This window comes from Tauraco erythrolophus, chromosome 18, assembly GCF_009769465.1.
Source record: "Tauraco erythrolophus isolate bTauEry1 chromosome 18, bTauEry1.pri, whole genome shotgun sequence".
Taxonomy (NCBI): Eukaryota; Metazoa; Chordata; class Aves; order Musophagiformes; family Musophagidae; genus Tauraco; species Tauraco erythrolophus.
The window spans coordinates 4,987,984-5,015,954 of record NC_141482.1 but is presented as its reverse complement, the minus strand read 5'-3'; the positions used below and the strand labels follow the sequence as shown (position 1 = coordinate 5,015,954).

The following is a 27,971-nucleotide window of genomic DNA, read 5'->3' as shown; positions in this document are numbered from 1 at the left end:
CTGGCAGGCAGCCAGTGCTGCACCCGAGGGCTTGTTTCTCCTCTTACTCCTGTGCCCTTCACCTTTGCAGCCAGAGAAACGTCTGGGCTCTGTGTGCTCTGCTTCCCGAGGACACCCGGTGCCGGTCGCTGAGTTCCTGCCCCAGTTGTAAGGAGAGGGGACTATTTCGGCTGGCTTTATGTACGTGGCCTGGATGGAGCCCTCCTCCACTGCCCTGGGGAAGACGAAGGGTAATGCTTCTGGCGGGTACGGTGGCACTAACCCCCTGGGGATGGTGAGGACATGGGGGAGGCTTCCTCACGGAGGTCTCCCACCAGCGTCGGGTTGTGGAGCAGCTGGCAGAGGGCAGAGCCCAACTGCACGCCTTCCAGGTGGGCTCCAGCCTGGCTGGTGCCACAGCCCAGCCTCGCAGGTGGTGGGGGCTCACCCTTCCCAGCAAGGGCTGCTTGGAGCTGGGATCCTGTGGGACCCGTGGGGATCCCTGGGGTGGTTGTGTGCAAGAGGGGGGCAGCTTTGGGTCACACGCCTGGCCCTGAGTTACAGCCAGTGCGTGCACAGCCCTGGAGTGTCAGCAACCCTTACGGAGGGAGGGGGCAAGACAGATAAAACCAACCCAACCTTTGCTTTGTCCATCAGTATCTGTTGTCGTTACTGGCCGCGCTCCTGATTAGAGATTTTATGCATTCGAGCTGGGAAAAACTTTTCCTTCCAGGATCCTTCTGCTTTCTCTTCTTTGGATAGAAAACAGGTTTTTAATTATAGATGCCTTTCTGTGGAAAATAAAATCAATTAGATTTTGTCAATAATACCAAGGTTTTTATTGAAAGAAACAAAAGCAGAAGATATTGATTTGAAAATGTCAGTTGCCTGCTGAAAGTATTCTGAGACTTGACCATTTCAATGCAAGTAGAGGCAAAACTGGAGAAAATAAAAACACAATAGGAGATATTTTTAAAAGCTGACGACGCTGATAGCTTGAGGATGTTGGCTGAGCAAAAAATTGAGGCTTTGGCTTGAGAGAGAACGAAATTTCAAGCAACATGCTGCTTCCCCTCTCTTGTTACACATGGCAGTGAGAACATCAGATGTTTGAGAACACAACAGGCTGGAGAGGTGGGCCTGCGAGAACCTCATGAAGTTCAACAAGGCCAAGTGCAAGGTCCTGCACGTGGGTCAGGGCAATCCCAAGCACAAGTACAGGCTGGGTGGAGAATGGATTGAGAGCAGCCCTGGTGAAAAGGACTTAGGAGTGCTGGTGGATGAGAAGCTCAACATGAGCTGGCAATGTGCACTGGCAGCGCAGAAAGCCAACTGTATCCTGGGCTGTATGCAAAGAAGCGTGGGCAGCAGGTCGAGGGAGGTGATTCTGCCCCTCTGCTCTGCTCTCGTGAGACCCCACCTGGAATACTGCGTTCCGCTCTGGAGTCCCCAGCACAAGAAGGACATGGAGCTGCTGGAGCGGGGCCAGAGGAGGCCACAAAGATGATCTGAGGGCTGGAGCACCTCTGCTATGGAGACAGGCTGAGAGAGTTGGGGCTGTTCAGCCTAGAGAAGAGAAGGCTCCGGGGTGGTCTTATTGCAGCATTCCAGTACTTAAAGGGGGCCTACAGGAAAGCTGGAGAGGGACTTTCTACAAGGGCATGTAGTGATAGGACAAGGGCAATGTCTTTAAACTGAAAGAGGGGAGATTTCGATTGGATATAAGGAAGAAATTTTTCACTCAGAAGGTGGTGAGGCACTGGCACAGGTTGCCCAGAGAAGTTGTGAATGCCCCATCCCTGGAAGTGTTCAAGGCCAGGTTGGATGGGGCTTTGATCAACTTGGTGTAGTGGAGGGTTTCCCTGCCCATGGCAGGGGGGTTGGATCTAGATGATCTTTGAGGTCCCTTCCAACCCAAACCGTTCTGTGATTCTATTCTGTGATTCTATTTCAGATGTTTTCCTCCCTGTAGCTGCAGTGTGGGGTTAGGGACCTGTCCCACAGCGACCAGCCCCTCTGCCCCCCCAGGGAAGCCGGATTTTCTCCTCCTGCAGCTGTGGGCAGATTTTGTAGGAAACAATGATAGAAGCGAAAAGCAACTGTTTTATTTTTCATAACGAGAGAGACACCAGCCCTTCTGCAATGTCTCCCTTTGCTTAGAGCTTAGTCTCTGTTTTCTCAAACCACTGTGTGTCTCCGACACCAGGTTTTCCCCGCCACACGTGTTTGTGTTTGCATTTGATACTGCTGCCAAGCGCCAACCTGGCTACCCCAGGCTGCAGGGTTGGTGGAGGACGCTGGAAAAAACACCCTCTTCTGGGTTTGACCTGAACCCAGTGACACTTTTGACCTTCCTCCAAACCCTAGGACAGTGGACAAATTTACAGCTTACTACCATGTGTAGAAAATCATTCTGAACCACCTGAGATGCCAGCTGGGAGGTAATTAGCTCCTACCCAGCACTTGCACCCCTCCCTCCTCATCCAAAACTACCACCCCCACCTAAATTCTCACTCCTTGGGTATATCTATCAGGTGTCTCCATTTTCTTTGCAGCTGATCAGCTTTTCCTGCTCTCTTTAAAGGGCCGTAGTGAGCCAGCTGTAGTGGTGTGGTCACCTTGGGGAGGTATTTGTGTTCATGGGTTAAATGAACTGCTGTGGGAAACAGAGGGATTGCTCTCTGTGTTTTAGGAAAGAGCCTTGGGCTTCTGGTCTGCCAGGGCAGCTGGTGGCAGGGTGGGCTGGTGCAAGGATGGGGTGTGTGGGGAGTGAGGGGTGTCTGTGCTCGCTGGCCATGGACTGCTTCCCGTGCTTCAGGACACAGCCTCTGCTGGTAGATGTGCTCCCAGGTGTGTGTGATGCTTTGTTCTCTGCTTTTATGGGATTTTTTTATTTTGCAAAATGCTGCAAGCTTTAGCTGCCTGCTGGCTTTTTATTCAGCTCTTCATGTAGCTTCTCTAAAATCTGGAAGGTGTTTGTCTGGGTTCCAGCTTGTTCAGAGCCAGGGCTGCTTGGCTGAGGCTTCTGCTGGTTTGCAGTGTCCCTGGGGTGGAGAGGGAAGGATTCACAAGAGAAAACTGGACAAGCCAGGAGCTCTGCAGAGGGCAGCTAAGAAAGGTTTCCCAAGAGAAGAAGTCTTTTACAATCTTTCCTAACCTCTTCCTGGACTTGCTGTGTGCTGTAGTGCCTCACTGGCAATGAAAGTGGAGCCAAGTGCTGGCCTGGAGCTATGGCTTAGATTTGTAGCAGGGGAAAACTTGAGCTTTTTTTTTTCTTCCAGTAAAAGCATGTGTTTGCAGGAGTCCTCCTTCCTACTTTCCCTGTGCTCCTTCTCTGAGCTGAAACTGGGGCATTTCCCCTTAATCTGTGTGCAGCCCCTGTGCTGGATGAGAACTGGGGGCTGCCTTAGGTGCCCCTCTCTCAACCCTGCCCCTCCAAACCCTGTTCTGCTTCCAAACCATCGCCTGCTGTCCCAGCAACAGCCTGCCAGGCCCCCGTGCCTCTCCATGCTGGCAACCAGCCTTTCCCAGAGCCGGGGAGGATGAGGCACTGGCTCAGAGGAGTTTGCAATCTAGGTTAGGTAGGAAACGATGCTGAGAGTGGTGACATCAGGGAGGAGGGTGGGAGGCAGCTTGCGGATGACGAGTCTATGAGGTTGCCTCTCCGCGCGAGGTACGCGTTGCATTAGTAATGTGTTTGTAGCAAATACCGCTGGGCTGGCATGGGAATGTGGGTCACTGCTGGCAGAACTGTTGAAGGAAGAGGGAGCTGCTTGTGCTGGGAAGAAAACGTATGTTACTGAGGGATGTTTGGGGTGGGGGGAAGATTTAGCTGCAGTAACTGCTCCAACTTGTGAGTAGCAGCTTTATGTTGTGTGAGTGGGTTCCTGCTGCCCGAGAGGTACCTCTGGTGTTGGGGCGCAATGGTCTGAGCGGGGTGTGAGCTGCAGTGGTTTGTTCTTGGTGTGTAATAGTCACATCACGTTGGGAAACTCCTAGATTTGCTTGCTGATGCTCTCTGTGGCCCTGGCTGTGCCTGGAGCATCCCGGCAGGCACGAGGAGGGATGCAGCCGGGCATGTATAACCAAGGATTCCAGCGTATTTTCGTGACCTATTTCTGATTCTGTTGTTCAGTGTGTGTGCGCTCGGGAAATCTCTGTGCTTTAGGGGGAGTGGGGTTTGTTAGTGATAAGGAAAAGGTTGTTTGACTGCTCAGGAGACTTTTAACTAGAAATTAACCTGGCTTTGAAGGTGGACTCGGGCTAGGGAAGGTGGTTCTGAGCGTGAATAAAGTGCTGTCGGATGGGGATATGCATATCCTAAAAATGTGTGTGGTACTTCAGAAAGAGAGACTCTTGTCTCAGAGCAAGGACATTAAATGAAATAGCTTTGTTGGAAAATGCTGCCCTTGGTCAGCAGGGACTTGTTGAGTAGCTTTATTTCCAGCAAAGCCACAGTGGAGCAGAATGGGGCTGGTGGAGGAAGGCAGGAAGGAGCTGCCAGGCTGTGGCCCTGGCAGAGCTGCGTAGCCCTTGCTCAGCAGCAATGCTCCTGCCTAGCTGCAGGCTGTGGAGACCTTGCTAAAGCAGCCTTGCCCCAGCCCCCTAGAGCAAGTTGGGAACTCATCCTGTGTCCTGTGCTACCAGCAATTGCCTCCAAGCCAGATGTATGTGTTTCTGTGGCTTGCTCAGGTGCTGCTCAACTTGCCCAAGCTGTGATGTGCCCACCTGTGCCTGAAGGGAGTCTTATTTTCCTCTGAGTCTGGGATCAGATGGTGTCTATGGCAGTGAGCTGACCCTGGGGCCAAAACCAAGCTTGTAGGGGTTCAGATTTGGAGGGCAGGGCTGATGTCCCTCTACTGTGACCATGCTGGTCTGTCGAGCAGCCTGTGGGACAGATGTAGCCCCAAGGCAGGCATTGGATGACCTTCAGTAGACCTCAGCAAGCTGGGGAGAGACAGACTGTCAGGGAAATAAGGACTGTGCCTGGTGGGAGGAGAGGGGGATTGATCCCTCTGGGTGCTGCCTGCATGCTGTCACTGCTGGGGGGTGCCTGCTGGGACAAGCTCTCCTACCTGCTGCAAGGCAAAGTATGGAGAAGGTCAGGGTCTTGGAGCAGCCTGAGGTTGTAAGCTCACTCACTGAATGGTTTGTGTTTCTTTAAATCCCTGCTTTCTCCTCCCTGCCCATTCAGAAACTCTAAAACCACATCCTGGTTATGGGCTCCTCGTCAGATCTGCAGGTCCCAGAACCTGGCGGTGCCCCCTGTTCGGTGGCTCTCCAGAGCGTGCAGGTCCTGCAACCTGCCAGATCTGAAGACCTGTGTGGGAAGGGCTCTGTGAATGGGCTTGTACTTACTTCAAAGCTGCTTCTTGTCCTCCACACTCTTTGCCCAGGGAGATGGGCTCGGGCAGTCAATGCTGCCAAGTCCTTGGTCCATAAAAGAGCTATCCCAGGATGACAACTTGCTGTGTCTACAAAGGCACTCTTTTGGCAGGGAGAAGTGTATGTTTCTGTGAATGTTTTGATTCTTTCTCTTTCCCCCCAGTAGCAAAACTATGACTGAGCCAGGGAGTGAAAATGAGTCTCGGAATATTCTTGCTATCTACTGCTGAGCAAAACAAGGAACTCCTCCGTACAGGTTGCGCTTCTCAGGCTTTTCTTTTGCTCAGCCTGTGCTGGGAGGAGCCGGGGCAGGACTTCGTCCTTCTGCAAAGGGAGAGGTGATGGTTGTGATGGGTAGTGCAACTGCCTGAGCAGCAGGGATGCTCCGTGGTGGGAATCCCAGCTTCTGGCACTGACTCTGTGTCCTTGGGAAAGTCACTTACTTGCTGCGACATGTGTGCACTGGCTTACCTCCTGCGGGGCCCTGAAAGGTTTCATTCATGTCCCTAATTACTTGCACAGCCCTGAATGAAAGGGGCAGTGGATGTGCCAAGTGCGTGACGTATCCCAGTACAACATCGTCCTTGTGAGCGCTCTCCTTGTCCCTCCTGGGGACCTAGGGGTGGCTCAGGGAGGCTTGGCGGTGGGACTTCACCCTGAGTCCCCTCTGCCGTGGGAGAGGGTGTTTGTTTTGTGGGACTTATCCCCGTCCTGTGAGCTACTGAGGGCTCCTGGCTGGGCTGGGAGGGGAGCTGTCCTGGTTCCTATAATTTCCTGGTTATTTTGGTATGTGGGTGGAAGGGGGAGGAGGGCGGCTGTGGAGAGAGGAGCAAGGTCAGTGAAGAACAAACGTGCCTCTGTGTGCTTGTGATCGCACCGCCAGCTAATCGGCGTCGGTGCTCCAACTTTCCTCGCAGAACTCATCAGGCACGGCCGCGAGAGGATCGGACAAACCATCAAGGCTTCCGGCTCCAGGCTCTGCTCGTAGTGAGTACGAAAGCTTCCCCGTGGGATGAGAGCCCTTTAAAAGCTCAGCCTGATAACCCGTGGGCTGGCTCAGCGGCGGTGGATGGAGCTGGCTGGCACCGGCCAGATGTGGGCAGTCCCCAGGGACCGCCGCCAGCACCCGCTGCCGCCCGGCATCTCCTGCCATGGTCAGCCCGGCCACGGAGCAGGGGGACTCTGGGATGGCCGTGGGTCTGTGCCTGGCGGTGCGTGGGGGCAGAGAGGGGGAGCATCCACAGGTGAGGTCTGGGGGAGGCTGGTGGGATCTTCAGGCCCTCTTTTTGGAAGGGTGGAGGGTGCCTGGTGGGGGTGAGAGCCTTCAGAGCCTCCCTGTGGTGTGTGAGAGCTTGGTGAGGCTGAGGGGGGATGGACGAAGCTCTCTGGGGCAGGGGAGAAGGGTACGGAGCTTTTCATTCTTTCTTCTGTCTTCTCTGTAGTCCTGGCTTTTGCAAGGAGTATGAGGGAACCTTAAAACTAAGGGGAGGAATCCCTGGGGTGGCAGGGCCCATCCCTCCGCAGTGATGATCGAGCTGGGTGGATCTGAACCAACAAGTGTTGTTCAAGTCCAACTTCTCCAGCCCCAGCAGTGGCTGCTCTGGGTAGACGGGAGCCCTGTGCTTTAGTGCCTCTGCTCGCTGTGGCCAGCCCCCTGCAATGTCAACAGCCCCGAACTGCCCTGACGGGGGGCAACAGCCTCTAACTGCTGCCTGGATGGCATGTGGTGGTCAGACCCAGCTGGACTCTCCTGGCTGCCCTGTGGGGACACTTGTTGGGCTGCAGGGCTGGGTGCTGCAGCGTCCCTGGGCGGTGGGGTGGAGGCAGTAGCTGCCTTGAGAGGGGTCTGGCCGTGGCCAGGACAGCTGCAACCTCATCTAGTCCTGGTGCTGTGTTGCTGCTGGGCTGTGCAGGTCTTTACATGCCAGTGCCCTGACCTGTTGCTGCTGTTGCAAACCAAGGGCTGACTGTGATAACCCAAACCATTCTGTGATTTAATATGCCTGTGCTTGTTCAAATCATGTGTGCACCCAGGAACCTTCCCCCCTGTCTCCTGTGAGGATGCATCCGCTGTCCCCTGCCTCCCCCAGCATGTGTGCACCCCATCCCTTGGGAGCAGCAGTGCTCCTGAGGGGACAGCTGGGGGGCTTGGCTGAGGTCTCCTATGACAGAGGGGAGCATGCACTGGGATCTGCGCTGGTCCCCAGCAGGTTAATGGTCTGAAGTTGTTTCTTTCTTGGATTGTGTTTTCAATACTGCCTTGCTCTTCTTTTCCCAAGTGCTGAACGAGTTGCTTTTTTAATGGATCGTTCGAGGAGCCCGGACAAAAGCCCCCAGGTGAGATCTTAGCTCTGAACCAGCAAGTCCTCATGGCTGGGATGGAGAGTGGGGCTAGTGCCTGTAGCAGAAGAGCAAGGAGGAGAGCCTATGTTAGCTTGTGAGGAGTCTTACTGCTTCCTTGTCCCTGTAGTGGTGCTTGGTGGAGAAAAAGGAGGGCAGAGAGGCCTTATATAGCCTTTTGGACAAGGCATAATGCTCTGAGTCTGGGGAGCAGGAAGAGGAGGAAGACCATTTGTGTCTTGAAGACGTTGGGAAGAGGAAGGCTTCCTCTTCAGATTGGATATTAGGAAAAAATTTTTTACCATGAGAGTGGTAGAACACTGGAACAGGTTGCCCAGAGAGGTGGTGGATGCTCCATCCCTGGAGACATTCAAGGCCAGGTTGGACGAGGCCCTGAGCAACCTGATCTAGTTGGAGATATCCCTGTTTCTTGCAGGGGGGTTGGACTAGATGACCTTTGAAGGTCCCTTCCAGCCCTAACCATTCTATGATTCTATGAAGGCTGCACCTCTGTGGTGCTGGGTGTGCATAAGGCCACTTCCAAGGCTCCAGACTTGGCAGTTTTGGGGCTTAACGGGAGTGGGCAGAGGGCTGCAGGGTTTGGGGAAAGGGGGTTGCTGATGTCCTGCTGCAGGAGTGCTCCTCTGTCTCAGCTGTGCTCAGGGCTCCTTGCCCAGCACAGCAGCGGGGAGTGCCTTGTTGTCTCGGTGCTGCAGTGAGCAACCGAGCCACTCGGTGCCCTTCTTCTGTGGCAGCACAGCAGGCCTTGGGAGCCAAGGAGTCACTTAGTACTCTTTCTTTGTGCAAGTATGGAATGAGGACTTCAGCACAGACTCTAGCTTAGTACGGCCTCCAGCTTGGGGGTGATATTGCTTTAATGGAGAGCTCTGTTCTCCCTTTCCTCTTCACTTAAGATTGCCAAAGCATCCACCCTGGCTTTTACTGATGGGTGTTTATCAATGGCTCGGTGCAAGTGATGTTGTTTTGAGGAAAGGAAAGCACAACTTGCAGTGAGGTCCTTGTGACTAATGTTATTGTTATCCTCCCTAGCCTTCGACACCAACTGACAACATCAACCTTGGACCTTCCGCTAACCCAAAGTAAGCTCCCTGCAAAAGCCAGGTAGGGTGTGGAGCTTGCAGTGAAGAAATCTGGCAGGGGAATGCCCTTGGTCCCTTGTGTCTTGTGTGGGTGGTGTCTGCAGGAGTCCTAATAATTACATTACCTGGCCTTTAATACCATGTGTACCAGCAACACACCAGCTTTCAAGATGTTCAGCTATAGCTGGTCCTTGTTATCATAATCATCCTCTCTTGTCCATGTCGGCAGCCCATCTCTCTTGAGAGGTAGTAAGGGAAGATCTTCCTCATCACTGCTGACTCCCTGACTATCTTTCTCTAGAAATGGGGGTAAACTCTGTCCTTGGTAAAAGTGACACTTGGTCCTGACAGATGCTTCCACCTGCTCCCATGTTCAGCAGGTGGATTGCTGAGGGATTGCTCATCCTTTGCTGGGCTCACTGACATACACAGTGTGAATCCTGTGCTTGCTGGGAGCGGGGGTCACCGTTCAGTGCCCTTTAATCCCTTTCACAAACACTCTTGTTTCCAAGAAGGAACTCAGCTTTGATGGTAGCGTTGCTGTTGCATGTTTCTCTCCCAGAAACATTAACTTGTTTAATTCTTGCCCAACAGTGCCAAGCCAACAGACTTTGACTTCCTGAAGGTTATTGGCAAAGGAAGCTTTGGAAAAGTAAGTGGGTCTGTACAGGTGGGCTGTAGCTCTCTAGAGACAGCTTGGGAAGACTTTCTTACTGAAGGAGCTTCTAGCTGTGCCCTTTGCTGGCACCTGTCCTGAGGAGTTTGGCCTGAGTGGGACTGAGACCTGAGATAGGATTTTCATAGTCTGTTTTTACTTTGAGCTGTTCTGCAATCTCTCTAAAGACAGAAGTGTGGGGTGTTTTATGCTCATGGTGGTGGGGGTGAGGAGCAGTACTTGATTCAACATAAGCTTCAAACTTGTTCAGCTAGCAAAAGATCTCCAGACAAATCTTTGCCTTGTGAGATGGCAAGGATTCACTCAAATTGTCCAGAACTGTTTTCTGTTGGGTGCGTAAGAGATGTATGTGGAGATGTCGTGTGCTCTTTTTCCAGCAATGAGAAAGTGCTGAGAAGTCAGAAGGCTGGAGCTTGGTCTTTAAAATTTTGTTCCTGATCCTCTGAAGCTGTACTCTGTGTATAATCACTCATGAGAGTGTTGAACTAGAAGCACTAACCAAATGGCAGGAGGTGAGACTGAAATCTGTGACCAGGACCTTCTGTTGCAGGTTCTGCTGGCCAAACGCAAGTGTGATGGGACTTTTTATGCAGTGAAAGTCTTGCATAAGAAAACCATCCTAAAGAAAAAGGAGGTATGTCTGCTCTCCTTGGCTACTTCTGCAAATTGTGGTCAGTGTATGAGCTACCCTGGTAATGCAATTGATGTGTCTTGGGGCTGAGTCAGCATTCATGTAGACACCTCACATATTAAATGTGGATTTTTCCGTGCCACAGGAGCATGGGGAAGAACTGAGATGAATCAGATCAGATAGGAGAGAGTGGTTCCCTTTCTGGGGCTGGAGATGACCTTCTTGGGCTCCCAGCTGCTGCTTGTGTTGAAAATGCAGTGAAGCCCTATGGCAGAGTGGACCAGACCCCTGTCTGAAACTAATGCCTTCCCTGCTTTTTGATAGCAAAACCACATCATGGCAGAACGCAACGTGCTCCTGAAAAATGTCAAGCACCCCTTCCTTGTGGGACTCCATTACTCCTTCCAGACCTCAGAGAAGCTTTACTTTGTGCTTGACTACGTAAATGGAGGAGAGGTGAGTGCACTTACGGGCTTTATTTTAATCTTCTATTTGGTCCTTCCCAAACATGCAGCTTTATTGCCTAAACTAGTTCCTTGTCAGAACATAATGATGTTGAAGTATAATGTTGCTCTAACTGCTGGTGAGGACCAGCCAGGAGTAGCTGGCATGCTCTCTCACCTCTAAATTGAGTGAAGATCTTGCTGGCTATGACCCAAGTCAGATGACTGCCAAGGCAAAGATGCTGAGAAAAGCATGTGTTAGTGGTGTTTTAAAATCCCACGGACAATATGGGAAATACTGGTATTGATGAGCTTTAGGCAAAACCCACTTGTGGGCCAGCTCTGGATCCTAGTCTAGTGCTTGGGTGATGCCACTGTAGTATGCTAGATTTCTTTTCCTGTCCTATAGAAACTTACCTTTTTTCAGCTGTCTTTTTTTTCCTGTGCTGTCTGAAACTGGCTGGGAGATAGTGTTAAATGGATGGCTTGCCCAAATAGAATTCATATCAGGGATCTTTGTGGGTTCAGTGTTTCCATGTACCACTTTTCATGGCCATACTACCACTACAATCAGCCTGTGGGTTGTAGCAAGCTAGGTCATCTGCTGATTTGGTTAAGCTTCCATTTTTGGGGGGAATGAATTTTTAAGTGAGAAGATGACATAAGAGGAGGATGAATTAAGCAATTTCTAGAAAGGTGTTTAGATTGCTCGAAGTCACTTGATTTGGGCTTATTTGGTGCTGCTCATGTGCTACTTGCTGCAAATCAGTTTTCACTTGAGTAGCTGGCTTTCAGGCTTGCTCTAGATATCCTTCAGGCTTTTTTAGAGCAGAAGTAATCCACCCTCTCACCTGCCTGTAGCTCTTCTTCCACTTGCAAAGGGAGCGCTGCTTCCGTGAACCCCGGGCCCGATTCTACGCTGCAGAAGTCGCTAGTGCAATTGGGTACCTGCATTCCTTAAACATCATTTACAGGTAAGGCACGTGTCCTGCCAGGGAGAGCAGGGCCACCAAGTCTGCCCAGCCAGGCTGTGTGCAGTGCTGGGGAGGAAAAGGGTGAAGTCACTGGGGCCCTGCAAGATGCAGGACTGGAGCAGCTGAAGAATCTCCTGCCCCAGACAAGGCAGTGCACTGCTGGCATTTGTCCTGCAAGGGGGATGTTGTCTGCACGGGACCTGATGGGCAATAAATACTTCCAGTTTGATAGCGGGAAGGAGAGAGTGGTTAAGTGTAAACATCTAAAATAAACCTGGCTCAATAAGTAAGAAATTGTCTCTCAGTAGCAATTTATGTTTACATATGCAGGAAAATGCAGGCTAACACCTGATCCTGTAGGACAGCACTCTTTCTATGTTAGCATGTGTGTATGTTGATACTCAGCAGTGGTGGGAATCTGCACTTTGGGAAGGTCTTGGTGAAATGGATTGGGAAGTTTTGTTAGCTCCTGTTCTCAGCTGATGCTGTTTCAGATCTGGCTTTTCTAAATGTCTGGCCAAATCTGCTCAAACAGCACTTTTTGTTTTGCAGGGATTTAAAACCTGAGAATATCCTCCTGGATTGCCAGGTATAGTCACAGCTCGTGCTTCCTTCCTTCTGGCGCTAAAAGCATCAGGACCATGAAGAGAGGGCTGTGGTTCTGCAAGCTGGGCTACAGTTCACTTCATTGCATGGATTTTGTACTTACGTGCCACTGCATTTCTGTGCAGATCCTGCTAGAGGGAGTGCGCCTGCCCTCTGCAGAACTGCACGCTTGGGGCCCTCCCAGCTCATCCCCAAGAGCTGGGACCTGACTTGTGGGAAGGAATCAGGGATGCTAAGAGCGAGTCACTGCTGCTACTCTGCTAGTGACTGCTATATAAACTGCCTCTGGGATAAAGCAGTGGCAAAGCACAGCAGTGCTGGATCTCTTCATAGCTGTGCAGTTGTAGATGAACTTTAAAAAAAAAAAAGTTCAGACTCTACTTTCCCTATAGGCTCCTGTACTTGTACTACAGGATGCTCAGAAGATGAGGGAAGGGAGGCAGATGAACCGGGGGGATCTAAAACATATCAGATGCAATGTGAAGGCCAATGCTTGGGAATCCTGTGTCTTCTCTAGAAAGAGTGGGCCAAGCTGAAACTTCTCTCTTTAGGGACACATAGTATTGACAGACTTTGGACTCTGCAAAGAAGGAATGGAGCAAGAGGAGACAACTTCTACTTTTTGTGGCACTCCTGAGGTACAGCATGTGCTGGGGTTTCACTGTGACCTGGGAGCTGAAAGCCTTCACAGACTTGCTGCTCCGAGTCTGACTCGTGTGGGTGCTCAGCATCTCAAAATACACCATCTTGGGCTCTTTGAGGTTGTCAGCCTGAAGCTGGAGTTCAGATAAGGCCTTCCTTACTCAGCAGAGAGTTTTACCTGTAGCAGCTGGTTACTACTCTAAACTTGCTGTGCTATCAGAGACAGGGATCCCTGCACTTGGAAATGGCCAGTCTTGTGAAACTGGGGCTGCTCCAGGTGGTTTTGGAGACAACCTTGACCCCAGGAGCAGGCTGTTTACCTGTTCTGATACCCTGGAGCTGCAGAGCAGGGAGCATGCTGGCACTGACATACACGGGACCTTGCTGTGCTCTTCTGCATGTCCTTGGTATGCAGGAGCTGCAGAACACCCTGTGCAGAGGAGAGGACCAGGCTCTCAGAATGTGAGCATGGCTCAGAGGAGAGGAAACGTCTATTCTCCAAGGCATCTCAGATAGGTTTTGCTAAAACCTGTTCCAAATCTGGCTTCTTGGAGACTTTTTTCCTGCTTTGTACTAAACTGGGTATTTTGGTAACACTCTGACCTAGGCAATACACCTGTCCTGCTGCCCTTCCTCAGACACCTTGGAGAAGGGTCTGTAAATAAGACACCTTTCAGTGTTCAAGCTCAGTAGAAATAGGCAGGAATTTCCTGGTGGTAGCCTTCTGCCTTCACGGGAGACCTGCTTATGCAAAAAGTACAGCATGAACCAAGCAATTTGAGCTTTGTTTTGTGGTTTTTGATGTGTTGATTGGTTTGCATTTGTGTTTTGTTTTTTTTTTCTACCCTAGATAGGGAGTCTGATAGTACACAGATAATCCTGTGGGTGTGGAAGACCAGGTTTGATGTGCTGCTTGTTCTGCAGGACACTTGAATTCTTGTCTGTTGCTCCTTGGTGGTGTTTTTTGGCAGTTTTGCTGCTTTGAGCAGGTTTACTGGGACTGAAAACTGCAGCTTTCTTAAAACCACAGGAGCCTCTTAGGGGTGTAACATATGAATGCAGGACAGGTTTGCTGGCTGAGTTGTGGTGGGTGGCAAATCCTTGTACGAGTCCTCTATAGGAAGAGAACATTCTGTAGCCCAGAAAACCACTTTGGGGGTTTTGGTAGGTGTCTTTTCACACCCATTGCTCCAAGCAAGTGGAGAGTCTATCAAAGCATAGTAGGAACTGCATCTGTGTGCTTCCTAATGCACTTGTTCAGCTTGAACCGCAGCCAGGTTTGCATGTTTTGAAGGACGAAGCCCTTCCTTTATAATTTGACTCAAATATCTCCTTCTGACTCTTCCCAGTACTTGGCTCCTGAGGTGCTGAAGAAGCAGCCGTATGACAGGACAGTAGACTGGTGGTGCTTAGGAGCTGTCCTCTATGAAATGCTGTTTGGACTGGTAAGTCTGGAAGCTGTCTGTTTTACTTTACATGGTGGAGAATTTATTTTCAAAAGTTGTGGTGTGAGGTTGCTCTGGTGTTCACATGGTACAATGTGGTTCAATAATCCCATTGCCCTTTGAACAGAGATATGGCAGGTCTCCCTCATCTACTCGCTGCAGGACTCATTCTGACCTGCGACGTGTGGTTCCTTATGGTAGCTCATGTTTCACCTGGCTGCTTCTCCTCTCTTTCAAATTAGCCTCCTTTTTACAGCCGGGATGTGTCTCAGATGTACGACAACATTCTGCACAAGCCGCTCCAGATCCAAGGAAGCAAGACTGTGGCAGCCTGTGACATCCTCCAAGGACTTCTCCACAAGGACCAGAAGAGGAGGCTGGGTGCCAAGACAGACTTTGTAGGTGGCCTCCATTATGATCAGGAGGGAGGATGGATAGGAAACCTTTCTATTCCAAGTCTGTCTTTTGTGATAACAGCACTGTCTTGGAAAAAGCCTTCCATGCATGCTGATGACTCTCCAGCCTCCTAAAAGGAGGCATATAGGGCTGACTTGGACTTCCAAAGGGAAAGGTGTGGTGGCAAGCTAGGACACCAATGTGTGATGTCATCTCCCTTCAAGGGATTTCTGGACCATGACCCTCATGTATTAAGGATTTGCTGCATAGGCCCTACACAGATACGTGGTAGCTCCAAGTCTTGCTTCAACCATTTAATGCTATGAAACCAGTTGGCAGGTGCTGGAAAAGGAGAGTTGAGAGACGTGTGACTTTTTTTCTCTCCACTTTCTATGCAGCTTGAGATAAAGAACCATGTATTCTTCAGCCCAATAAACTGGGATGACTTGTACCACAAGAGGATTACTCCACCATTTAACCCCAATGTGGTAAGTGAGTACTTCTGCTGGTGTCTGTTATATAGTGGTACCAAAGGAATCCTCTCCAGATGTCTTACGCTGACACTGAGGGATGTTGAAGTGCAGGCTAGGAACTGCTAAATGCAGTGGTGATGACTCCTTTGGAAGAGCAGCTGTGTTACACTACCTGAACACAAGTGGTTGATTGGGATCTGCTCGCTCAAGGTGACTGTATGTCTCTGCTCCTTGGCTTAGGCTGGTCCAGCTGATCTGCGACACTTTGACCCAGAGTTCACCCAAGAAGCAATCTCCACTTCCATCACCCACACGCCTGACCTCGCAGCCAGCAGCTCCAGTGCCTCAGATGCATTTTTAGGATTTTCTTATGCACCAACTGAAGAGGGCATCTAGGTTTTACAATGGCTTTGAGAAGCCAAATTTTAACTGAATGGGTTTTATGTTGAATTTTTTTCTTTTTTTTGAAAGGATTGGTACTGTCCTTTGCTCATGGTTTAAGGAAACTGGGACTAATATACTAACTGGCTGGGATGGAACAGAGCTCTTAATTTTTGCTATTTGGATTTCACTCTAAATGACTGTTCCCCTGGCAGGGAAAGTGGGACACATTATTATTATTATTATTATTATTATTATTATTATTCTCATTATTTTCCCCCGGGTGTCTTGTACTTGGCAGAATTGTATTCACACTGCAGTTGTATTTATGGTTGAGGTTTGTACCATCATTCACATGACAGCCGTGGCCCTCTAATTGACCAATTTTTTTGTGTGTGTGGAGCTAACTCTGCCAGCTGTGTCCAACTGCTTTGTCCCCCCAGTAGAGAATGGAACTCTTCACACTACCAGGAGCAGTGGCTTCCTTCAAGTGGACTGTGCCACTGCAGTCACTCATCCTGGATTGAGCTCAGCTGAGAAACTGTCCATCAGTTATTGCTCCAAATGCAGATGCAGGTTTATAAATTCTGAACTGTACTGTGGCCTTTCATGCCAGCCAGTCCCTCCTCAAGGTGAGTGGATCATCCAGGATTGGGATGCTGCTGAAGCAACAAGAAGGCTGTTATGGAGAAGCTGGTGTGCTTGGGGAAAATCCCAGATAAAATGGGAGGGGAAGAGGCTGAGTTGCTTGGTGAAATAAAAATAGCCTTATGGCCGAACCCTGCTTGGGGTGGGGGATCTTTTCACAGCACGTGCTTGACTTGCCTGAGGCACACCACGATGACTGCGATGAGCGGGATCTGGAGCAGCACGGAGCACAGGAGAGCACGGGGCAAGGGGAGCCTGTGCTCAGCTCTGCACCCTGTGCTGGGGACAGCAGTGCTGAGCCCTTCTGCATCAGAGCCAGAGCAGCACAGTCCTGCAGGCTCCAGCACCCCTTAGATACCTGTCACTGATGTAGCACAGTTATTTATTCTGCCTTAATATAAATGCTGGTATACTCACTGAATGTCACTTCCCACTTTTTTTTAAAGCCCTTGTTCTGTTGCTGTTGTGGGGAGGAGAAAGGGGGATAAGAGCTGCTACCTGCAACACAGGGAGAAACCAGGGGCTTTCTAGAACTTGTGTGATGCTCATGGTGTTGGGAAGCTTGTGCTGGAACAATTTTTTTTTTTTTATCTTGTACATGCTGAAGTCATGAGAAATACGACACGGTTTATATTAAAGTGCATACACTGATGTGCTTGGTCTCGGTCCTGTGTGTAAGGGAGCAGCAGGGAGAGGTGGGTGTTGGCTTTATGCTCTATCCTAGCGCTTGGCTACAGTGGGAAAGCAATTTTTTTTTTCAATTAAAGGCCTTATTAATAGAAGGTTGAGGATTTTAGCTTTTACCTGGGCCCAAGCCCTTTCCCGGAGCTGGGGCCCGCAGCTGGAGCAGCCGCCGTGGGGCCGGGCAGAACGAGCCCTGCTCACCCCCCCGCCGCGGTGGTACCGTCCCGTTCCGTCCCCCCTGGTGGAATGGAGCCGGCCGCCGCCGCGCTCGGGGCGGGGCCTGTGCGCATGCGCCGCCGCGGCCCGCGCGTTGCCGGGCGGAGCGCGCCGTGGGAACGGCCGCCGCGGGCAGCGCCCCGGCTCCCCCGCTCCCGGGCCTGCGGGGGTCTCGCCGCGAAGCAGGAGCGCCGGGGGTTCGCTTCGCGTCCCGAGAGCTCCGGCAGCCCCGGGTAGCCCTATGGAGAGGGGCCCGCGGAACGCCATAGTCTTCAACGCGTCCAAAGGGGAGGCTTTCACGCTCGCCAGCAGCTACAAAGCTTTGCGCAAGAGGCTTCGCGGGAGCTGGAGGGTACAGAGGTGAGGGGCGGCTCTCTGAGGGGCGCTCAGCAGCCGCCTCGGAGCCCTGGCGTGGGAGGGAAGCCGCGTTCCTGCGCTCCGAGGGGCCGAGCCTCCCTGCAGCCGCCCCCCGGGCCGCGCGGATCCGCCTGGCTGCGCGGGAGGGACCGGCCGCTCCTGCGGGGAGAGGCTGGGCTGCCGCCCCCTCCGCACCGGGCAGCCCCCTTTTTACCAGGGCATGTAGTGATAGGACAAGGGGCAATGACTTTAAACTGAAAGAGGGGGATTTAGATTAGATATAAAGAAGAAATTTTTCACTCTGAGGGTGGTGAGGCACTGGACCAGGTTGCCCAGAGAAGTTGTGGCTGCCCCATCCCTGGAAGTGTTCAAGGCCAGGTTGGATGGGGCTTTGGGCAACCTGGTGTAGTGGAGGGTTTCCCTGGCCATGGCAGGGGGGTTGGAACTAGATCATCTTTGAGGTCCCTTCCAACCCAAACCATTCTATGATTCTATAAAAAGAAATCAGCCCTTGTACGTGTGATGCTGCTTGTCTGTGCAGCACAAAATGTGTCCAGAGCAAAACCAAAAAAGAAGGGGAAGCTCATCAGGTGCAAAGTTTAATAGCAGCTGTGGTGGTTTATACCAGTTCTGGATCTGCCACAGTACCTTGGTAGAGAGGCTTTACTATGTAGTGAGTTGAAATGTGTAAGGATTATTTTTGCTTGAGTTGTCAATTTTAAACCTAGATAAAAGGATGTTAAGTGACTGAAGTGATTTGCTTTGTGTTTATTTGCCAATCCTTAAAAAAAAAAAAAAAGGAAAAAAGTTGTGGTTCAGGACCATATCCAAGAGTAACATGTCTATTAATCTGTCTGTAGCTTGAAAGATGAGATCACATCTGAGAAACTGTTTGGGGTAAAATTGTGGATTACAGCAGGGCCAAGAGAAAAGTTCAGTGCTGCTGAGGTAAGAAGCCAATAACTGTTTGCAAATGAATTATGTTTTAAGATTTATTTAATGCAAATTAGAAAAGAATCTAAAAAATTAGATTTCTATTATACAAATAGAAATTTGAACACTTTTCTCATAGGATCAAGTTCATTGCGAGTAGTCTGAATCATTTACCTTTCCTCATCTCAGTATAACTTCCTGCAGTCTTGTATGTAGCTTCTTTCATGTGTATTTTTTCTGGATCTTTGCTGTCTTCTAGTTTTCAGTTCTGAAGAAATTCCTGGAGGATGGTGGAGCCATCCTGGTGATGCTAAGAGAAGGCGGAGAGTCTCGATATGGCACAAATATTAACTTTTTGTTAGAAGAATATGGGATCGTTTTCAATAACGGTAATGGGGGTCACTGATACCTTTTATTCTTCCTCTTTCAGCAAAATCTAAAGAGCAAGTTCAGCTTCTGTCAGTATAAGCCAAGCAGATCCCTGTCACAAAGTACCTTTTGGTCTAAGAGATGTTTTTTCTTGAAATCTACACGTGCATGGTAGTGTAATACTGGAGCACACCAAGGGCTTTCCATGGACACACTACCTTAATAACAACTCAGCTGTCTTCAGCTATAGTTGTCAGTTTTAATTATTTACTAACGAAAAGTATTTCCAGTGGCAATTCTTTGTTAAAAAGCCTTTCATGTCAAACATTTTTCCACACATTTTAATGGATTGAATCACTTCATACTCACTCTGAATAAACAGTGACACTTATTTTTTTTAACAGACCAATAAAATACCATTCTTTAGGTTTTGTACTGTCAGTGTGAAAAAAAAAATCAAAACAACTGTGTCTTGGTGTACATAAAATACTTTTAGGGTCTTTGGTGGCATTTCTAGACTATGCCTTTTTGCATCAACAATATTAGATTCATCATGGTTTTGGAAGATGTGTAAAAAAAGAATTTGAACCTGTAAAACTTGATACGTATTTGTTTAACTGGATCATCCCTGTGCTTTGCAGAAGCCATGGAGATATGCTTATTTTCATTTGAACTTGCAAATATATTCTGGTTCTAAATCTGCATGTCTGAAAAGAAGTGGTAGTGAAGGCAGATCTGAATTCTTTAGGGAGCCATATGCCAGCTTTGCGTTGTTAGAAGCAAACACCCAGGGAATCCAAGAGCTAAACTCGTTTTTTTCATTGCTATTATCTAGCACACTGATCAGCTAAGATGTAAAATTCTTTATTTTTTTTCTTTCTTCAAGATGCTGTAGTACGAAATGTATATTACAAGTACCACCACCCAAAAGAAGCACTAATCTCTGATGGAGTTTTGAATAGGTAAATATCTGGGGTGTGTAAATGTTTACAGTAAACTCTCAGTAATCCACGATGTTTTCAGTAAGTTTTGCTTTTCAACATCTTGTAGGGGAATCAGTGAAGCTGCAAGAAAAACAGTGCTTGAGACAACAGATGAAGATGGAAGTGGACATGACTCACAGTAAGTGTTTTCCTTTGAGGAAGGTGATGTGAAAAGATTTAGAGTAGCTTGGAGTTAGCAGGTTTGTAATCTAGCAGGAGTGTGTTGTGCTTGTGTTGAGGTTTTCTAACATATTTCTTATGTCAGCTTCTTGCTCCTCAAGGTTTTATCTGGAAAGGAGAATCTCTTCAGTAGTGCTTAGTAACCAGTGAAGTAGCAGGAGTGATAGGTGTTGAAGGGAATTATTACTGTCCTGACCAGATCTCTTTTTGTCCCTTGTCAGTGGATTTGAGTTTGATTAAACAATGTAAATACGAGTAGCCTCTAGATGGTGGGTGGTCTGACTGCAGACATGAGCAACCCTACATCTTTTTAAAAAGTCTTAATTCAGGGTAACGTAGACATTTATTGCACTTTTTAACTTTCCATCCCTCTGCGCTGCAGAGGAGTGAAAAGGCATTGCAAAGAACACAGTTTGTCCGTAAACAATTGTAAACGTTTGTATTCTTCCTTGCAGCTAGTTTTTAGTCTAATAAATGACCATGTGATTGATTACAAGGAAAAACATAAGTGGAAAAACATTTTATGTGGTTTTGTTCCAGAATATATATTCATCTGTGAGTTAATGACTCTCCTCTCAGATGCAGGAGTGTGCAGAAATCAAGTGTGTTCTTTGTTACGTATTTAAGAACCTGGAAAAGGTTCTGGAAAAGCCTGTAGAAAGAGACTAAAATGTCACTGTCATGATCTGACTGTTCGAAATCCTGCCTCCTGGTGATCCACCACCAGCACACGATTACAGTTTGCGTTTTAGGCAGACAAACTGAGTTTTATAAATCCATCCAGCCTACCTGATGCATACAGGTACTTACGGCATTGCTGTGTTTCCTGCAGAGCACTCACTTTCGTGTATCCGTTTGGTGCCACGCTGAACGTGATGAAACCAGCAGTGGCCATTCTGTCAACAGGATCTGTCTGCTTCCCACTCAACAGGCCTATTCTTGCTTTCTATCAGCACGAGGTATGATTCTGCACATAACAAACACTTCCCCCTACCCTACACAAAAATCGTGAGTGAATTGTCCGGGAGTACTGACAACCCACTTCTGGGTTTGATGCACCTGCCAACTCCAGATGATCCTGGTGATGTCTGCCTCCTTCTGTGCAAAATTTCTTTGCATGGCGTTCAGAGGAGCATTAATTTGATGGTCATCAAAAACTATATGTTTGGTTGATAGATGAATGTTTTTAGTTCTTTAAAATTTCATTGTTCGGGTTTTTCTCCACTGTTTTAGTGGTCATTTAGTAATTAAGATTACCATTAACTTCATAAATATTCCATACTGATTTGAGGAAGAGGCCTGTCACCTTGGAACCCGTAGATTTTTGTTATCTTACCTGTCCAGCCCTTTTCGTTTATAAAAGAATTTTCAGAAATCTAGTAGTACTTGATGGATGCAAACAAAGAATTACTATTGTTAATGAACGTAAACATGCTAACACATTTTTTGCTGTGTAGATGAGTTTCTAACACTGCTGTGTTTTTTTGATATCTTTAGTAGGAAGGTGATTTTTTTTTTCCTGAGGATACCCCACTATTTTCATTAATGATAGTTTTCTGCAAAAATAGCCTAAGTGCAACTATTGCTGATGAGGTTCTCTGTATTTTTTTGGTTGCCAGCCAATTATCTGTCTGCTCTTACAAAATGGAGATCAGTATTTTTAATAAATTTATGAGCCTAAAGAGCATATGCTCTTATAATAATGCTGCACCCTTGTGAGCTTGCCAAGTTTGCAACTGCTTTTGCCACTCCTTATTCCAAAATTTCTGATTTCTTTAGATCATTTTGTAGTTAGACAGCATTAAGAGTTGCCTCTAAAACTGCAATTTGGAAGGACGTTTTGCTATATTGTATTCTTTGTTGTTAGAACCAAGGTGGAAAGATGGCAGCATTGGGATCTTCCCACATGTTCCTCGATCAATATTTAGATAAAGAAGAAAATGGTAAGATCATGGTAAGTTTGTTGTTTGTTTTTTTTTTTTTTAAAAAAAAACCACCTTGGTGGATCTTCACAGCACTTACAAAGCAATCCAAGCTCTCTAGCTTCATCTTAGAACAAGACATCTATGAAATGGATTCAGTATGGAGATTCTAACCCAACACTAACATGCTGAGGAATTTGTTAGAGGAAAACCAACAAGAAGGAGTTTTTAAAGATATAGTTTATTATTTATGTTATAGGACTCTGAAAAGCCATTCCTATTTCTGTTCACTTTATTGTTGTTAATATTTAAACATTCAGCAGAGGTTTGGGTTTTTTACTACTTTTTCTTAGCTTCTTTAGTGCTTAATTGTGGCTACTGATTAATAATAAACTTTTGCATATATAGCTCCTGATACCTGGAGATTATAATGCACTTTCTAAGGTGGGGTATGTGACATTGTTATGTGTAAGAAGGGGAGTTTCCTACTGGGGTGTTCCTGAAAGTATGCACCTCATACAAAGTATGCTCATTGCCGTGATTCGTTACTTCCATATGTAAATACAAATAAAGTTTGTATTTTCTCCCTAGATATTCTTTGATTTATTACTCATTTTTTTTTTCTTTTTTATGGTATGTTATTTAGTAGATTTAATGTGAATATTTAAGCATAATACAAGAAATAGTTGGACCCTCCTGAAGTTAATTAAGTTTTGCTCTTCTCCAGGACGTGCTTTTCCAGTGGCTCACCACATCAGATATCCATTTAAACCAGATGGATATGGAGGACCCAGAGGTAAGAGAGATCCATCACAAGGAGGTGAACAATGGTGTGGTCTAGCAGCACCAGTTTTGGGAAACCATGTGTCCAGCACAAAATGGTTAACAGCTAGATGGATGCTGTTGTTGTTGCAAATCCTTTATTCAGGGTCTGAGATTGAGTAGGTAGATGAACTGTACATAAAAAATAATGTCATTGTGTCTCTGTCAGACTTAGATTGCTATTATCAGACTTCATTTATGAAAATCTCTTCCCATTTTGCCCATGTTTATGAGATCACTTGCTGCTTCAGCTTAGTAAGTTTGCACTTTGCTCTGGGTCTTCGGGCAAGAGGAACGTGCGTGAAGTGAAGGTAGATTTTCTGTATATGAGTAGGGATCAACCTGTGTATCAATTTTAGTTATTTTTTTAACTGATGCACACAAACACTATTTTTATTTGGAAATGTCATATGTCATAAAATTGTATACTCTGTGTGCATAAAAGGAACGACAGTCCCTCACGGTTGGCTAGTAAGCTCTCTGTTAATTCTAAAGAATTGTCAGAAATCCAGATGGTGAGTAGCTTTACACCTAAGAGAATAGAGTTTGCACAGTCTGCTGAGCTAGTAAGCTGCACTGCAAATGGTCACACTTGGTAGAGAGTGCGATAATTATTTCTAGATGAGATTGTAGGTGGGGTATAAGCTGGAAAGAGACTATGTGAATGGGTTGGTCATTGTAAATCGCAGGGGTGTGTATCTGTGTGTGTTCAGATTTCAGACTACACCGTGCTCCCGGATACAGCCGCGCTGTCTGAGCAGCTGCGAGTCTGTCTGCAGGAAGGAGATGAGAACCCAAGGGACTTCACAAAGCTGTTTGATACATCCCTTTATCAGCTGGACACAACTGCCCTCCCTTCAGTTATCAAGTCAGCAACTGTGATTATTTATTTTTTTATTCATTTCCCCATTGTGTGTTCTGCATTTTGTGTTTGTGCTTAACTGTGTCTGCTGGAGAGCAGAAGGGACTGCGCTGTAGGCAGCATTCTGAATATGGATAGACCAGAGTGTGACAGTGAGGTTTCCTCTTGCTTCTTCTCTTAGCTGTAGTTTCTGACGTTGTTTTTTCCCTTTTTTCTAACTACTGCTGATGCACTGAACTGATATTTTTAGTAAAATTATCTACAGTGATGTTGGGTACTTTCTGGAGTGATAACAGAGCTGGTTGTTTTTCCGCTTTTGAATTACTTGGCATTTACTGAAGCTGCATTTCATTCATCCCAGTTATTCTATCTTGAGATTTTTCTGCTGCTCAGTTTTACCAGTTTTTTGTATTGCTAGCAGCTTTGTCCCTCCTGAGTCATCTGTTACCCAGGTCATGTATGAACACATTGAATAGTAGCAGGCTTAACACAGATTCCATGAAACTCCACTCTGTTGTGGACACTGTTTCTTCTTACTCTGTATTTCTTGTACTTTTGCTAGATGTGAATTCATAGTGGGATCTCCCTTCTCATCCCATAACAAAGAACTTTTAAAAATTGCTTTCGGTTATGCACTTCTTGAAAAACCTTTCTGAAATCCCAAGTCTGCTCTTTTTGAACTGCATCACTTTTTCCTCATGCACGTTCATCCCTTTAAAAGTTGCTTGAAGAATTGAGGTGACTTCCTTGTTTTTTATCATCTTACATATCCACCTCCTGTTACCTTCTTCTCTGTCATAATTTCAACTAATTTGCTTGCTGTAGAAGTCGGTTATTACTGATAGGTAGTTCTCTGGGGTCCTTCTAAAATTAGTCGTCCCGTTTTTTTGCTGCTATGACTGTGCATAATGTTGACCCTCATGTCTTCATAAAACTTTGTTTCTGTAGCCTTTATGGCCTGCAAGCAGAAATGGATGTTGTGTCGTATCTTCTCTCTTTTTCTGTGCCGCAGAGCCTACGAACAACTGAATGTGAAGCATGAACCCCTCCAACTCATTCAGCCTCAATTTGAGACCCCACTACCTGTCCTCCAGCCAGCTGTGAGTGGTCTCCTTGCTAATATAGTGCATGGAGAACCCTTCTGTTTCATGTAAAACCTCTGTGTGTCATTTCCATAGTTCTTTAAAAAAACAATAAGAAAAGAAAAAAGATAAAAATACTGCAGTAATAATTAATTACTTAGGAGTTGAATACATCACAAGGACTGTCTTTTAGGAAAGAGCACTTATTTACACTTCTAATTTTTATCAACAAAGCTTGACAATGTAGCATCTTGGTGGCATAGCACAACTTCCTGGAGAGCTCAGGATGCCTTGTGTATAAGCCTTCAGCCAAGTAGCTGCTCCCAGTCCTGTGAGGTGCTGGTTCAGCCTTTACTGTGAAAACAGAGTGAGGTATTTCAGAAAGCAGTAGTGGTGTGAGTCATATACTAACTGCTGCCAGGCAAGCAGCCAGTCTATCCCATTCTTCTTCCATCTCTCCTATCCTTCGGGGAATTAAAAAGTGGAGCATTGGTCTTTTACAGCAAGAACTGGCCAAACTTTTGCCAGCAGAGATGTGGGCTGACAGCAACGACACGAGCTATGGCAGTGTCAGACTTATTTTGAAAAGCAGGCAGTTTTGAGTATCTTTCAGTTTTGCCACCATGACTCCATCCTTCTTTACCTCAGCCACTGAGGAAACATTACTGGGATCCTTATAGCTGCAGGGGTGCAACTGAAAGTAGTATCTCATGGACTGCTCTTTAAAAACAGAAGTCCAACTTGCAGCAAAAGCAGTGAATGCATGAAAAACAAAATACTCCTACTGGAGTTAGTGTGAATATGTTTCCAAGGTGAGCTGTTGTGGCGAGCTGAGTACCTCCGTTATCTCAGCTATCACCTGGATCTCATGGAGCAAAACTAAAACCAAACTGCAAATACAGTACGTCTAATTGTGATGCAGGATGATAATTCTGGCATTCTTGTGACTAAACTCTTTTGGAATATTCAGTTATTTTTACGAAATATAAATGGAGTTTTTAAAAAGGTGTGCCTTTGCACTCTGGCCTTTGAAGTTGCTTTTGACTTCAAACGTTTCTTCAAGTTCAATCTAAGTCCAAAACTATTGTCTTTGTAAAGTATAAGAAAAATATATGGCAATAAACCATGCTAATTCTTCTCTTCAAGGTTTTTCCACCTGCTTTCAGAGAATTGCCTCCTCCCCCTCTGGAGCTGTTTGACTTGGACGAAACTTTTTCCTCTGAGAAAGCTCGTCTTGCAGAGATTACAAACAAATGTAAGCAGAGCAGACTGATTGTTTACACATTTGTGTATAAAGTCCAAGTTTTTTGAGGAAAGTGGTTGTTACACTTAATTTTAAAACATGGGCTTCGTCTATGAAAATCCACTGCTCTCATCCTGGGCCAAGAAATTGGAAGGCCTTGGGAATTGATAACATGACTTTATGTACCATGACATTTTATTTTGTTACATGACATTTTATTGTGTTTCTATCTGCTGTTTCCTGTATTATGCATAAATTACTTTGATTACTTTGCACACTCTTGCTGATTTATTTCACATCTTTTTATACTTTGAAGTTAAAATGTTAAGGTTATTCTAAACACACGTTAAATCTAAAAATGATGGGAAAGTACTAACTGCAAGAATACATCTCAGCTAGTCCAGTGAACATAGTTGTAGGACTTAACCTCCCAGAATGCCAACAACAAGTGGAGATTCGTAGTACGTTTTTTCCCCAGCTCATATGGATATGTGTGATACCAACTGCCTTCTTCCTTGGGTTGCTTGTTTAGGTACTGATGATGACCTGGAGTTTTACGTACGAAAATGCGGTGACATCCTGGGAGTAACGAGTAAACTCCCAAAGGAGAAACAAGATGCCAAACATATCCTGGAGCACATCTTCTTCCAAGTGGTTGAGTTTAAGAAACTGAATCAGGTATTTTTAATAACAGAATTACAAGTGAATAGTTGGTAGTATCAGCACTGAGGCTGATACATCTTTGTTGCAGCCACGCTTGTCACAGGCAAGAGGTACAGTGATGTGTTAAGCCATAATATGTGTTGTACAATAAATCAAACCAGTGAAGTGTGATCCAGAATACTTTATGACTGTTAATCCGTATAGAATGTGTAGTGCTCAATTTATTAAGTCTCTCGTTTATTTTAATTGGGGGATTAATACGTGCAAGCGTAGTTCTGGTAAATACAGTTCATTACTGGTGCATTCTGTAACAGCAGTGTGTCCTCACGGATGTTCATAGTGCTTGCTGGGGCTACAGTGTAGATGTGAAACTAGTGTTCTTACTCACAAGCAGTACTCTGAAATAATTCTTTATAGTAAATTTGATGCTTTAAAGTCTGTTTGGAACGTATTGGTAGATCAGCTGCTTCTACTAACAAGTATTCCCTCTTTCTCAGATGATCTAGTTAAGAGAAGAATCTGATATTTCTACTCTATTGTTAAAATGCCCTTTTTTTTTTTTTTTTCTCTCCTTTCTCTTCTTCCCTTACCTAAGGAACATGATACCGACACAAGTGAAGCTGGATTCCAGAACGGTAACTGAGACCTGGCTTTCCCCAGTTTGAGACAGATCTTTTAGTTAGAAACATTTCCATTTTTTTTCAACCTCTGTGTTCGGTATATTGATTCGGACTGTCTCAGTAGTTCACTGAATGTTTGGATCATTTATGTGTAGTAGTTTGGATAATTAATGCCTTTTGAGGAAGTGCTTGTCTTTTGCAAGCACTTTTCAAAGAATTTCCTATTTTTCTACTTCTTTATTGAAACTGTAATTTTGTAATATATGAAAAAAAATCTTATACTAAGAAAACATGGTTTTGGTCCTTCTTTCTGGCTCCAGCATTTATTTTCTTGAAGTAAGGCGTACTGTGGGTTCTCTTAGTGTGCATATAGTCCTTAATTGCACTGTGGGAAAGATTGCTATTTTGGTTTGTGAACTGTGGAAAAGAAAATACAGCCATAAATGCAGGAGCTGCTGCTGTTGTCATCCCGAGGCAGTCTCCTTTTGTCTCTCTGCCAAAGTGAACCAAGAAGAGGAGGGTTTGTTGCTGTAGAAGGAAAACATTTCTTCCAAGGGAGGGGAAGAGTTGAAATTAAGCAGTACTGACATTGTGGCAGCTTGCTGCTGCGTGTAAGACTGGAAATATATCATTCTGAAAAGAAGGGACAGCATTTGGATAAAAAAAAACTTTAAGATTTAATGGATTCATTATTAAGACAATGTGATACTGTGCAGAAACTCAGGAATATTTTTACTTACAGTTATTTGGTATCTAGCCTGTTCCCAGAGATAGTCAGCTAGGTCCTGGTTTCGCTGGGATAGAATCATAGAAGCAATTTTCTGTTTGGAGAAGGTACATGTCTAAAGTAAGCTGCTTTTTAAGAAGACTGCAGCACCCGATTTGGTGAGAACAAAGTGGACAAGACACTTTGTTT

The 27,971-nt window shown here is 46.6% G+C and overlaps 2 protein-coding genes across 5 annotated transcripts; both read left to right on the top strand.

Moving 5' to 3' along the window:
- Positions 1-178: 178 nt before the first annotated feature.
- SGK2 (serum/glucocorticoid regulated kinase 2) lies at positions 179-15,486 on the top strand. 2 transcript variants are annotated; one of them, XM_086622689.1, is made up of 14 exons: positions 179-230; positions 6,282-6,351; positions 7,644-7,701; positions 8,755-8,804; positions 9,399-9,456; positions 10,031-10,114; positions 10,436-10,567; positions 11,416-11,528; positions 12,081-12,117; positions 12,686-12,772; positions 14,126-14,221; positions 14,464-14,619; positions 15,016-15,105; positions 15,331-15,486. In XM_086622689.1, the coding sequence occupies exons 1-14, from the start codon at positions 179-181 to the stop codon at positions 15,484-15,486; spliced, it is 1,239 nt and encodes a 412-aa protein (XP_086478815.1). The 2 variants fall into 2 exon arrangements, with proteins under 2 accessions (XP_086478815.1, XP_009976015.2); XM_009977713.2 differs by lacking the exon at positions 179-230 and adding an exon at positions 2,628-2,829.
- A 1,710-nt stretch (positions 15,487-17,196) lies between these two features.
- On the top strand, positions 17,197-27,362 carry IFT52 (intraflagellar transport 52). Of its 3 annotated transcripts, none has more exons than XM_086623006.1 (13): positions 17,197-17,379; positions 18,237-18,324; positions 18,569-18,698; positions 19,565-19,640; positions 19,729-19,800; positions 20,674-20,800; positions 21,709-21,795; positions 22,491-22,559; positions 23,299-23,453; positions 24,460-24,547; positions 25,676-25,784; positions 26,305-26,450; positions 27,031-27,362. In XM_086623006.1, exons 1-13 carry the CDS (start codon positions 17,261-17,263, stop codon positions 27,076-27,078), a joined length of 1,314 nt encoding a protein of 437 aa, XP_086479132.1. In that variant the 5' UTR covers positions 17,197-17,260; the 3' UTR covers positions 27,079-27,362. The 3 variants fall into 3 exon arrangements, with proteins under 3 accessions (XP_086479132.1, XP_086479131.1, XP_086479133.1); XM_086623005.1 differs by having other exon boundaries at positions 19,702-19,800; XM_086623007.1 differs by lacking the exon at positions 18,237-18,324 and having other exon boundaries at positions 17,351-17,379.
- Positions 27,363-27,971: the final 609 nt, after the last annotated feature.